General features: G+C 41.3%; 1 protein-coding gene across 3 annotated transcripts; it reads right to left on the bottom strand.

Annotated features, from left to right (window-relative positions):
* Positions 1 to 6: 6 nt before the first annotated feature.
* On the bottom strand, positions 7 to 12,733 carry CLDN12 (claudin 12). Of its 3 annotated transcripts, none has more exons than XM_027847805.1 (4): positions 12,582 to 12,733; positions 8,397 to 8,445; positions 6,593 to 6,684; positions 7 to 958 (listed from the first exon to the last, which is right to left on the bottom strand). In XM_027847805.1, the coding sequence occupies exon 4, from the start codon at positions 913 to 915 to the stop codon at positions 181 to 183; it is 735 nt and encodes a 244-aa protein (XP_027703606.1). In that variant the 5' UTR covers positions 916 to 958; positions 6,593 to 6,684; positions 8,397 to 8,445; positions 12,582 to 12,733; the 3' UTR covers positions 7 to 180. The 3 variants fall into 3 exon arrangements, with proteins under 3 accessions (XP_027703606.1, XP_027703607.1, XP_027703605.1); XM_027847806.1 differs by having other exon boundaries at positions 8,391 to 8,445; XM_027847804.1 differs by lacking the exon at positions 8,397 to 8,445.
* Positions 12,734 to 12,853: the final 120 nt, after the last annotated feature.

A 12,853-nucleotide genomic window follows, 5' to 3' on the forward strand; every position in this document is an offset into this window, starting at 1 on the left:
TAAAAAATAAAATGTACATTTTATGAAAATTAGTTAGCAATAGTTAAGTTACTTCATTGGATCAGACTGTAAAAACACGGCAACCTGGTCTAGTCAGAGACGAGACAAATTGTGGGCAGGTTGCAGACATTGCTTTGTGAATGGTTTAAAAGTTTTCCTTAAAAACAAACTATTTTCCCATTAAGTGGTATGGGTAACCACTGGGATGTCGATTTCAATGGCAGAGAGGCGAGATCTGGCTGAATAGGGCTGAGAATAGCTATGCATGCTGGGAGTGTGGGAGTACAGGGGCTGCCAGAAAGGAGAAGGCAGAGCTTTGCATGCACAGTACCAAAGAAACAGCAAGAGGGAGGTCATAAACAGGCCCCCTGAGCTAGCAATGGTGACATACACTGCATAGTCAAACGAAAAGACGGGTTCGAACTTCTTGTTCAGGTGATTGTTGTAGAAGATGACCCAGATGGTTGGGGTGAGGCTCACCACACCTGCAAAGAAAAACAGGAGCCCTGCCACCAAGTGGCAGCCTGCACTATTGACCAGACACTTGGCCAGTTTGATGTTGGGCACGGTTGACCCGAAGGCTGTGTTACACATCCCAATCAGACAAAGTAAGAGTGCGGACATGGCGATGATGATGCTGAGGGGGAGGGCAAACTGAAGAACCCGCAGATCCAGTTGGTCAACGGAGGAATACCACTTTGTATCATACATCAGACAGTCACTGCTCCGATCGTAGCGGGCGCATTTCACCCAAAGCCCTGTGTAGACCGTCAGGTTCTTCTCATTCTTGTTGAAGGTGACTAATCTCAATTTCCTCCAGTTAGGAAGCATAGTCCCAGCAAAGAGTCCTGCCACAGAGGCAATACCACACAGGAAGGACAGCACTGTCGCTGCGTGGACATCCCGACAACCCATGACAGTTAGGGAGGCTGAGCAATCACTTTGGGTCAAAAAAATACTAGAGACAGAAAACACAAGAGAATAAAACTTTAGGAAATAATTTAATGGCAGAATAGAAAGGATAACCCTATTAGAAATCATTAGCACGAATTCCAATACAAATACAGTGTAAGTTTCTTAGATGTAGAGCTCCTCTATTTAGGGTTCTTGGTGGCCCAAATCTTTCATTCTGCAAGTGGGGAAACTGAGGCCAGAGAGGTGACTTTGCTAAAGTTACATGAGTAGGAAGGACCAGAGCTAGGACTTCAACCCAGGTCCTCTGACTCCAAACCTAGGGCTCTTTCTGAAAGTATCACACTTAAGTATGTATGCAATATAAACAAACATTCACATGCTTAGACATCATAGATCTGATTATTATGACAACCAGAGTTTGTGGCCAGGTATGATCTCACAGCATCTTCCTCACACCTACGCAGAGGGAGAGCTAAAATTACTTTGACTTCAAGTAATCTTAAGAATTAAATTTTACCATTTTTTTTTTTACCACCACTATGCAATGAAAACATGCAACAGTGCATTGCTGAATTGTCTTTTCATGATTGGAAGTGAAAAAAGTGTCATACAGAGCTTCAAGTACTCAATTCATACCTATAAATGAATAATCACGTGGCTAGAAATATAAGGGAAGTGGTAAGGGTGTCCCAATGAATCAACAAAGCTGAAACACTGGAGTTTCCCTTTGAAGTTGCCCTTGGTATTAGTGGGAAGAGGGAAAACAACATAATAAGAAGGAAAACAATGCATGATTACCAAGATACTTTACAAACTGGAAATGAATCAAGAGTAGACTCCTTCTAAATTCATTAGAAAAAAGAATAGCTAGGCTAAGATCAACTACCAATAACTTCTTGGATGATTGAAGCCATTCCAAGGGAAGTATGAGGAGAAATAAACAATACCCATTCACATAAATCAACCATATTCTTGCAATAAACAATCGCTTCAGTTTCTATTGCTATATTAATGATGAAAAGAAAATCATGTCCCTGTAGTTTCCAGACCACTCTCCCTCCTAAATTAAAGAAATTTTCTGTGGTAGAAAACAAATCAATAGAAAACCAGGACCCCGTACAACTCGGATTTATCCAAATGGCCTTGTAATTTCCAGCAAAATCAAAGGCCTTTTTCTCTGCCCCATTCCCTGGGGATCTAATTGCTGAGCAGATCACAGCACTTTGTCATAATGGGTACAATAGCACTGGGTACATAGTCAGCACTCAATAAATATATGATTGATTGACCTTGGATAACCAATTGGCAGAAAAAGAGAAAAGCAAGTCAGAAATGGCCAACCAATACATTTACTTTTTTTTTTCCTCCACCAAGAACATGATGTTGAGGGTGCAAGGAGAAAATATTTTGATTTCTAGGTAGAGTACAATGGCTCGGTTGGCTTGTTTTCCCTTCTAGTACCAAGCAATATTTATTGAGCTAGAAAAAAAAAAAGGCAAGAGAGAGGACAGCAATAATAATTTACATTGATGGTCCCAGTTATCTGTGGATGGTGAAGAGGAAACTGAAGCTAAGTTAGGTAAAATGATTTGTCCCTAGAACTACTAAATTTCAGAGCTGGGGCTTCAAAGCAAGCCCTTTGGTTATTAGGCCAAAGTTCTTTCCAATGTATCATGAAGGCCCTCTGGCATAAAGAAGTAGCTACGTAGTCACATGTGATGGTAGAGAGAAAGTGTAGCAACAAGATCCCAACTCTTTCGCTTTTATTCCTTTTGTGATATATTGGCCAAGCCATTTCACCCTTCTAGGCTTCAATTTCCTTATAGGTAAAACATAGAAGTTGGAGGAGATGACCTTAAGTTCTCTCCTAAATGATTCTAGAGCCTGTGGCAGATTAACTCAATTGGTTAGAAGAAGGTGCTAATGAGGCCACAATTGTGGGGTCAGTTCTCAAGTGTGTTCTAATCCAAGGCCATGGATGTTTCAGGATGCTTACAAACATGCCACCAGTTCTAAGGGGCACTGGACAAGAATGTGAAGGGTCAAATCCATCATCATAATTAAAAACAGAAACAAAACACTCAGGATATGCTCCATTGTTGGGAGTCAGGAGGAGGGCAGTCAGTGGCATCTTCTCTGTAAATAAAGGACAGCATTACTGTCATCAGGCCTCCAATAAAGTCACATGAAAGCTTCCAGCTGTAAGGAGTTTGCAGCTCCTTTCAAATTCCATTGGCATACATTGCTTGGCCTTTTCCTTAGAGTATAAAGGTGAAAGCTAGATGAAGGAGGTGCTTATAGTTTCCTTTATGGGTGTCACGGACCTCCTTTTACCTAAACCATTCTGAGAGACACTAGCTACCCAGAATTCCTTCCTATTTTCAAAGAGAAGCCTGCATTGTGAGCTTCACTTACAGCTTCTGCACAAATTCTACTGTACAGAGAATTTCTGGGATTCAGAATATCTGAGAAACAAGGATAGAATAAATTAATCTCTCTGTGACTAACAGAGGGATAAAATACCTTAAAAAGATGGGTGCACATCTTATTCAGAATATTTAGCCCCTAGATTGCCAAATAATTGTGAATGCACATAGGCCAAATACTTAGCATCACATGTATTTTAACCTCTGCTGTTATATAATTTGATAAAGAACTTAGACTTGGTGCTGTAAGGGACCTTGGAGACTCTTGATTCCAATCTTCTCATTTTATACTTAAGGCAAGGCACAGAGAAATTAAGCGACCTGCTCAGAGTCACACAGCTAATAAGTGGAACATCTGAAGTACGATTTCAAACTCTAAGTCCAGTGCCTTATGTCTATACCACACAGCCTTAAGAATGGCCACTTTTACCATGGAAATGATCATGCCAAAATGTAGGGTTACTATATTTAGAACTAGGAATGACTTTAGAGTTTATCTCCTCCAGCAATTCCCAAAGTGTGGTTGAAGGACACCCTGGGTTCCCCAAGATGCTTTCAGAGGGTCTGTGAGGTCAAAACTATTTTCATAGTAATACTATGATGTTTTAATTTCTAATAAATGCTGATAGCTATAACCCATATAAGCAAAAAATCTTTGGAGAAGTCCTCAGTAATTTTTAAGTGTATAAAGGGGTCCTGAGACCAAAACACTGATCTGCTCCAATCTTCTCATTTTTATAGAAGAAATCTGAATTAAAGCAGCCAAGTGATACAAGTCAGACCTTCTCCACCCCTACCCCCACTTCCCCTGTTGCTTCATAAAGTATTCATATGGAAATAGTTTAATGAAAACACATTGAGATTGGTTTAACCAAATCTAACTTTTTGTACAGTTTACCTGAACCGTCAGGAACGAACAGGCAGAATAAATCAATCTGGGCTTATTTTCTATAGCTCAAAATATGGCATTGTTCTCATCTTTACACAGTCTCCTAGCACTGTTTAAAGTTAGGAAAGAGTACAGTCAGGCCCCTGGCTAGCAATGTAATCTTGGATAAGTCACACTCCCTACACCTCACTCACTCATCCATGAAACCAGAATTAATGATTCATCTGCCTGAAGGTAGAGAGCTGACTGATGTGAGGTTTCTTACAGCTCTGAGATCTACGGCTATCTGATTTTATGATCATCAGTCAAAATATTCCAAGTTCTCCTACTTTTATTCCCTCACGGCTTACCCTTCTGTGGCTGGCCAGTTCTGGAATGGCTCTTCTTTCAGATGCTAGAGATTAAAAATCCCTAAGAGTGCTAAAGACCACAAGATCTTCAATGAGTCAAGATACCAGAGCATTTGTCCACGAGGTAAATGTTAACCTTCATCTCTCCAGGCACATTCCAAGCCCAGTAGGGTAATTGTATTCTAGCTCCCTGAAAATGCTTCCAAATGACATTACCCCTACAACTTATTCTTAATGCTGCTTCCATATATCTATGAGATGATGAATCAGTAGGTGGTATATTCCGCTCTAGGGAGGGACAAGTGAGTTTTTTGGGGATGGGGAATTGAAGAGATGTGTTGTATTTATCCAGCTACAGGCTATAATTCCCACCCCTACCCCACCCCCTGTCAAATCTGACTTATAAATCCTGAGTACTGTCTATAATTGTATTCTTAGTAAGAGAACAATGAAAGTGATAAGACAAAGAATAATGATAATAAAAATGGATAAGACATCTTTATTTGAACTGAAAGCAATGTTTAAAAATTTTACAGCAATCTATGAGGCAGATGGGTGGTAAAGTGGTTAGAGCACTGGGTCTGGAGTCAGAAAGACCAGCGTTCAAACCTGGCCTTAGACATTTACTAGCTATGTAATTCTGGGCAAGTTACTTAACCTCTATTTGCCTCAGTTTCCTCAGTTGTTAAATGGGGATAATAATAGCACCTACCTCACAGAGTTGTTGTGAGGCCCAAATAAGCTAATATTTGTAAAGCACTTAGCACAGTGCCTGGCACACAGTAGGTACTATATAAATATTATTTTAATTATTATCACTTAACTTCTGTCTGCTTTGGTTTCCTCAACTGTAAGATGGAAATACTAACAGCACCTACCACTCAAGGTTGTTGTGAAGATCAAATGAATTAATATTTGTAAAATGATTGGCTTAGTGCCTGGCACATAGTACGAGGATCAGCAACTCATGTGTAATTTAGAGAATTAGGAAATAGCCAGGGGCATTGAGAGGGTCACTGACTTGCCCAAGATGATAATAAAGTGGTGCCAGAACTGGGTCTAATCACTCCAATCTGCTGACCAAATATTGTGAATCAAAAAGCTACCTAATAAAAAATTTTAGGTGATATATCTCATGTAATTTTAGTGAATCCCATGGGCACATGGGTAGGAGCATAGATTTAGAGATGGAAGAGATTTGAGAGATCACGTCATTTTACATGAGGAGAAAATGGAGGCCCAGGGAATGGCTTAGGATTTAATGCTGTAAGGGACCTTACTGACCAGCTAGTCCATCCCCTTCATTTTTCAGGTGATAAACAAGGTCCAGAGAGTTTATGTAATTTGCCCTGTGCTACAGAGTTAAGTAAAAAAGGCAGAATTCAAATCCAGGTACCTTTTTCAGTATAACAAGCTTCCTAAGGTGAGCAGGCAAGTAAGTGGCTGCTCCAGAATATGGGTTACAGATAAAGGCGATTGTACTGAGTGAGGCCTATAGTTTGCTGAACACTTAGTGCACTCTATCTCAAGACTAATCTGGACAAATGGTAGTATGACTTCAGTCACTATTGTCTGTATGGTAACTAAAACAATTTTCAATTTTTGTGACCCTATTTGGGGTTTTCTTGGCAAAGATACTGGAGTGGTTTGTCATTTTCCTTCTCCAGCTCATTTTACAGATGAGGAAACTGAGGCAAACAGGGTAAAGTGACTTCCCTAGGGTCACGCAGTAAGCATCTGCAGTCAGATTTGAACTAATGAAGAGAAGTCTTCATGACTCCAGGTCTTGCATTTAATCCATTGCACCACCTAGTAACTTAAAGGGACAGCTGACTTAATTTGACTGCTTTTAGAAATAGCAAGTCTAGCATGAACCAGCACAAAAATGAAGTTTGTCATGTTTCCTTCTCATTTCCAGGGAAAGAAACGTGTCACTAGTCACTAGAGTATGACACAGAAGAGGAGAGAAAATAATGGTAAATAAAGGATAACCCGAAAAGCCTGGTACTTACCCTTTGAAGTTTGCCTGGGAGGTTTTAAAGTGCCTTTGTTAACTTGGCAGAAATCCTAGCAAATCTGCATGAACAGATGAGATGAACTGGACCTGGAAAAGATAAGTACATTTAGCTTTCCCCAAACAGAACTTAATATTTTTGCATATACCAATGACATTTCATATCAAAAAGTTAGGCTGTAATAACAGCAACTCCCATTTATATGGTACTGTACAGTTTACAAAGCATTTTCTTTACAACGATAAGAGTAGTATGTAACATTGTTATAAAAAATTAGCTCAATTTAAGCCCAGGGGAATATGATAGCCCCTAAAGTCCCTTCTCTGTGAATTGATGGAATTTGTTTTTGACAAAAAGTTACTAATATGATCACAATTGCTCTGGCTTTGGTTCTTTGCCTTAACTTACATTTATATATTTTTTAAAACTAAGTTTTTATTAGTGTCTTCTTTTATATAGATATATAGATATATATAGATATATAGATATATATATAATCCATTTTCCCTAGGATCCCTTTCCTTCACTCTTCCAGAGAGTCATGCCATAGAACAAATAATATTTTTAAAGACAAGACAGAGAGACAGAGACACACACACACACACACACACACACACAGAGACAGAGAGAGAGAGAATGAGCCAACTAATCAATACACTGAAAAAAAAATCCCCAAACACATGCAGTATGTGATACCTGTGGACCTCCCACCTCCCAAAGGGGTGGATTTGGGGATGCATGTCATATCTTTTCATTCTAATCATGCTAGATCTTTATTGTTATTCAGTTTTGATTTTTTATGTGTGGTTGTTGTTTCCATTTACATTGTTGTCATTAGTGTGTACATTGTTTTCTTGGCTTTGCTTATTTCATCCGCATCAGTTCATATAAATTGTTCTATGCTTCTCTGTATTCATCACATATGTAATTTCTTACAGCACAATAATATTCCCATTACATTCATGTACCACAATTTGTTTATCCATTCCCCAATCAAGGGGCATCTACTTTGTTTCCAATTCTTTGCTATCACAAAAAGTGCTGTTATAACTATTCTGGCGTACAACATATGAGAGCTTCCCTGCTTTCGGTGGTTTTCTTGGAGAGCAAACGACTCCATTAAGTTACTCTAGTAAAGGAGTATCTGATTCAAAAGGTATGGACGTTCTAGGCACTTTATTTGCATAATTCCAAAACGGCCATACCATTTCACAGTTCTACCAATTATGTAGCAGTGCATCTACAATTCTACAACTCTTCAACATAAGACAATTGCCATTTTTGTCACCTTTGCCAATTTGCGGGGTGTGAGAGGAAACCTCAGTGTTGTTTTGATTGACATTTCTCTTATTATTAGTAACTTGGAGCACTCTTTCATGGGATTGTAAACATTTTACAATACTTCTTTTGAGAACTGTTCACATTCTTTGATCATTTCTTTATTGGGGAATGACTATCAGTTTTATATATGTACATGGACATACAATGTCCATATACATATATATATACATATACATACACAGATCCATGCACACAGATGTATGGATGTGTATGTATGTAATAATTGTTTATAGATCTTGCATACCAAACTCTTGTCTGACAAGTTTCACAGAAAGATTCCCCCCCTCCCATTTGACTGCTTCCTGTCTTATCCTAGATGCATTAATTTTATCCCAGGAGAAGCTTTTCAGTTTCATGTAATAAGTTATCTATTTTATCTTTTATCATTGTCTCTATGTTCTGTTTAGTTAAGAACACATCTCCTACCCGTAACTGTGAGAGGCATATAACTTACACTTACATCTGCGTCTATGTCTAGCTTCTTTGTGATTGAGGCAAGATTTGGGTTCCTGGAAATAATAAAGCAGCAGGTTATATTGGTGTCTATGGATAGGCAGGCACTGAGAGAGGAAGCTGGGGCAAGGACAGACCTTTGCCATAGAACTTCCCTCAGTCCTGGAATAGGTGGCTGTTATCAGGCAGGTGGTATGGTATCAGTGGGAGCCTTCGGCTTAGAGATGCCTGCAGGGCCAATGGTCAGCCTCATTATCTCCCTGGTCCAGAATAGCTCAGCCCTACCTTCTCTTCCTCCTTTCCTCCCTTGCCTTAGGGCTGCCAGTTCTTTCTGACACAATTCTTCACTGACCTCACTCCTTCGTCTTTAGCCCAGCAGAAATCTCTGGGGTTTTTTTTTAAATATACAATTTCCCCAGGGCTAGCCCAAGTCTCACACAAATCAAAGGTTTTGATTGATTCAAGGAAGTAGGCAGGTCCAGCGCACAGGCAATTCTGACTGATTCAATAAAGCAATGTTCGGACAAGCAATGGAGCCCCACCCCTGCAAATGATTCATCATAAGAAGACTTGAATGAGTCCACGCTCTTCTGTTATAACCTTGTACAAGTTACTCCGGGAAGCTAGATTTCCTTATCAGTAAAATGGGGATTGGGCAGTAGAACTCCCTGGAGTCAGGAAGGCTGATGTTCCTGAATTCAAATCAGGCGTCAGATACTTACTAGCCAGCTGTGTGACCTTGGGCAAGCCACTTCACCCTGTTTGCCTCAGTTTCCTCATCTGTAAAATGAGCTAGAGAAGGAAATGGCAAACCGCTCCAGTATCTTTGCCAAGAAAATCTCCAAAGCGGTTACAATCAGACACAACTGAAATGACTGAACAAAAACAACAAAATGGGGATAAGGACATTTTCACTAGCCACTTCACATGCTCAGTCCTTTGAGAAATAGAAAGCTCTTAGGCAGAGAAGGGTAGATTTCACGGTGAATGGTCTCAATTTTCTCACTGAAGTAAAAAGTGAGACCATAAACTCAAAGCACTGATTCAATTAAGTTGTTCTTTAGACGTGTCCGACTCTCCATGATCTTATTTGGGGTTTTCTTGGCAGACATACTAGAGAGGTTTGCCATTTCCTTTTCCAGCTTATTTTACAGATGAGGAAACTGAGGCAAACAGTGTGAAGTGGCTTTCCCAGGGTTACATAGCTACTATGTGTCTGAGCCTAAATTTGAATTCAGGAAGATGAGTCTTCCTGTCTCCAAGCTTGATGCTTTATCCACTTCGCCACCTCAATGCCCAGAATAATGAGGGAAAAGGGTCCTCAAAACCTGAAGAGTGGAGAAAATAATAAAGGACTATCCCTCACTTAATAGATGAGGAAACTGAGGCTCAGAAAGTTGAAGTGCTTTGTGCAGGGTCACAGAGCAGGTTAATCGTTCAGTCATCAAGCATTTATTAGGCATCTACTATGAATTAATCACCGTAGCAATGATTGTTACCCAATCCAAAGAGCATAGGGACTGGACTCATAATTTCATCGATACCAGGAACTCTTTGAACTAATGTAGGTCAGCACCTTCTCTGAATCTTGGGAAGCAGCCTAGAGCAGAGGTTTAAGACATGCAGCTGAGGGCCAGATTTGGAGCAGTAAGTACCCTCCAGTGCGGCCCAACCAGATTAAAATGTAACTGGGAAATATTTAATTTAATTAATTTAAATAATTAATGAATGTATTATTATTTATTATAATAAATTAATAAGTTAATTATTTAAAATCAATAAAAATACAATAAAACATAAATAAAATTACATTTTAAAACTAAGTCAAAGTGGGGCCTGTATATGGGATTCTTATGTCTGGATTAGTGCCCTTTCTCTTGAGTATGACCCCACTGGCCTAGAGCACTGAGAAGTTAAAGCACTTATCCAGGATCACATAGCTAGTCAGTCAATACTCACCTATGAAGCACCTACTATGTGTCAGGCATTGTACTGAGTGCTGGGGATAGAAAGGCAAAAGACAATATCTGTTCTCAAAGAGTTTACCATCTAATGAAAAAGACAGTATAAAAGCAACTGAGTCCAAACAAGTTATCTACAGGATAAAGTGGAGATAATCAACAGAAGGAAGGCAGTAGCATGAAGCCGGTTTGTGTCAGCGGCAGCACTTGAACGTAGGTCTTCCTGGCTGTTTGAGGAAGGAGACTGTTTACTTTTTATCTTTGTGTCCTCAGTGCCTGGCACATAGTAGGTGCTTAATAAATGACTGTTAATTGGTTCCTCCCTTTCTCTCGATACAAGCCATACTTTGGCTCATTAAGTTTAAAGGGGCTTACAACTGAAAACTGGGCAGCTAAGTGGCACCATAGCGCATGGAGTGCCAGGCCTGGAGTCAGGAAGACTCATCTTCATGAGTTCAAATCTGACCCCAGACACTTGCTAGCTATGTGACCCTGGGCGAGTCATTTTACCCTAATTTCCTCACTTTCCTCATCTGTAAAATGAACTAGAGAAGGAAATTGCAAATTAGTACAGTATCTCTGCCAGGAAAACCCCAAATGGGGTCATGAAGAGTTGGACGTGACTGAACAAGAATCGAAAATTTTAGATTTTTTTGTTTTAGCAGTTAAAAATGATCACTCCGTTTTAGATTATCAATAGATTTGCGAATTGAGCCACTTGTCTGGTGAGCGGCTCTCACGTAGAGGTGCAAAGATCTGCAACTTCATGAGGCACAGATATGTTCTCTGACGATTTCTGCCTCCATTGGAGGCTCTTCATTAGTTCCCATGGCCAATGTGCCATTCATGAATCTTAGCCACCTGAGGCTCCCTGGGTATGTTTAGACTCAGTTACCTTTTGGACCCCTACAAATACTACCTCCTGTAATGCTTACTGTGATGACCCCAGCAGCGTCAGCCGAGGGCTAGTAATGTCAGGGTCTGGAAAAATGGAAGTTTCCACTTTGGTTAAGCTGGACAGGTTTCTAGTAGAAGTCAGTGATTTTGTATTCTTGGTCTGACAACCAAAGTTCATAGGATCTTAGATCTTGATCTGAAAAGGCCCTCAGAAGCCAGTTAGTCCAACCCCCTTGTATTACAAATGAGGAAACTGAGGCCCAGGGACAGGCAATAGCTGGCAAAACTCACACAGGTAGTCAATTGACAAGTTGATAGATCTAATGCCTAGGGGGGACATTGGAGAGCATTCAGTCCAACACCCTCATTTTACAGATAAGGAACATAGAAACAGAATGGTTGAGTTATTTGCTAGAGGTCACACAGGGAGTATCTGAAGCGGTGGGATTTGAACTCAGGTTCTTGAATTCCACTCATCACCAAAATTCAGAAGGATGCTGAAATTTGTAGCCACACAAAGTTGAAGTGATCAGTGCTACTTTGTGAAAGAAGTACCCCATGTCAATGACCTATGAAACCAGGGCTCCTTTTAGTACTTTAGAAAATAATACTTAGCTCAAACAGGTTCTGTGAGATTAAAAGCTTGTAAAGCACCCTGAGATCCCTAGATTGAATGCTTTAAGATGAAATGACTATCATTAGAAGTATTATTGTTGTGATACCAGATATTGGTTGGGTATTCCAGCAAAGAAGATGGCTTTTTAAAAAGATGGTTATCAGACATGGTGGTTCCCTTCCAACAATCCAAAGAGATAATGCTACAATTATTAACATAACGGGCACTATTTTTGCCCGTTGCCAAGGGGGCCACCCAGAGCCTGAGCTAGGCACCCAGGCTGAGCCAGCCCTTGCCTGGCAAACCAACCCCCTCTTCCCAAACCAGCAACAGAACGCACCCTCCTCTGCAGATCAGGGAGGGAACATGCAGCTGCAGGGCTTGGGCCCTCCAGCTAGCCCCCTCCTGGGCAGGCAGGCACACAGGGAGGTAGAACGGGGGGTGGGCCATCCTGACCAACTCAGCGTCAGCTCCAGCTCCCCCCTCACCCCCACCCCAGGGGCTGATAATGCCCTCCTCCCTCCCCCGCTTCCCCAGGGAGCTGGCTCAGGGCGACCCTCCCCCCACGTCCTGCTGCATGCAGAGGAAACGCACAGAAGCCCGGGGGAGAAACTGAGGCCGCATTCACAGAGCCCCAGCACTCCCTAGTGTCCCCGTCCCCCAAACTCCCACCCTGGCCACTGCTGCTGAGTTAAGAGAAGGGGTTAAAACAACTTACTCCAAAAGATGCGGGGTGTTAGAATGTCTCTACCTCTAACCTGCAGGCCTCCCACGGCCTGTGCCTGGAGTGGCCCAAGGAGGAGAGAGCTTCCCGGACAGTGGCAGCGGCTGGTCCTGCTCCTGCTCCCGCTGCCGCTGCCGCTGCCGCTCCCGCTGGGCTCCAGCCGTTTCAGGAAGTGCTGCTCCCACCAGCTGGAGGGCCTGGAGGCTTTTGGGGAGGGTAGTCAGGCTCTTCCCCGGGTGTGGAATTACTGGCGCTCTGGGGACTAC

The sequence above is a fragment of the Vombatus ursinus genome, unplaced genomic scaffold (assembly GCF_900497805.2).
Source record: "Vombatus ursinus unplaced genomic scaffold, bare-nosed wombat genome assembly UNPS02005459.1, whole genome shotgun sequence".
NCBI classification, from domain to species: domain Eukaryota; kingdom Metazoa; phylum Chordata; class Mammalia; order Diprotodontia; family Vombatidae; genus Vombatus; species Vombatus ursinus.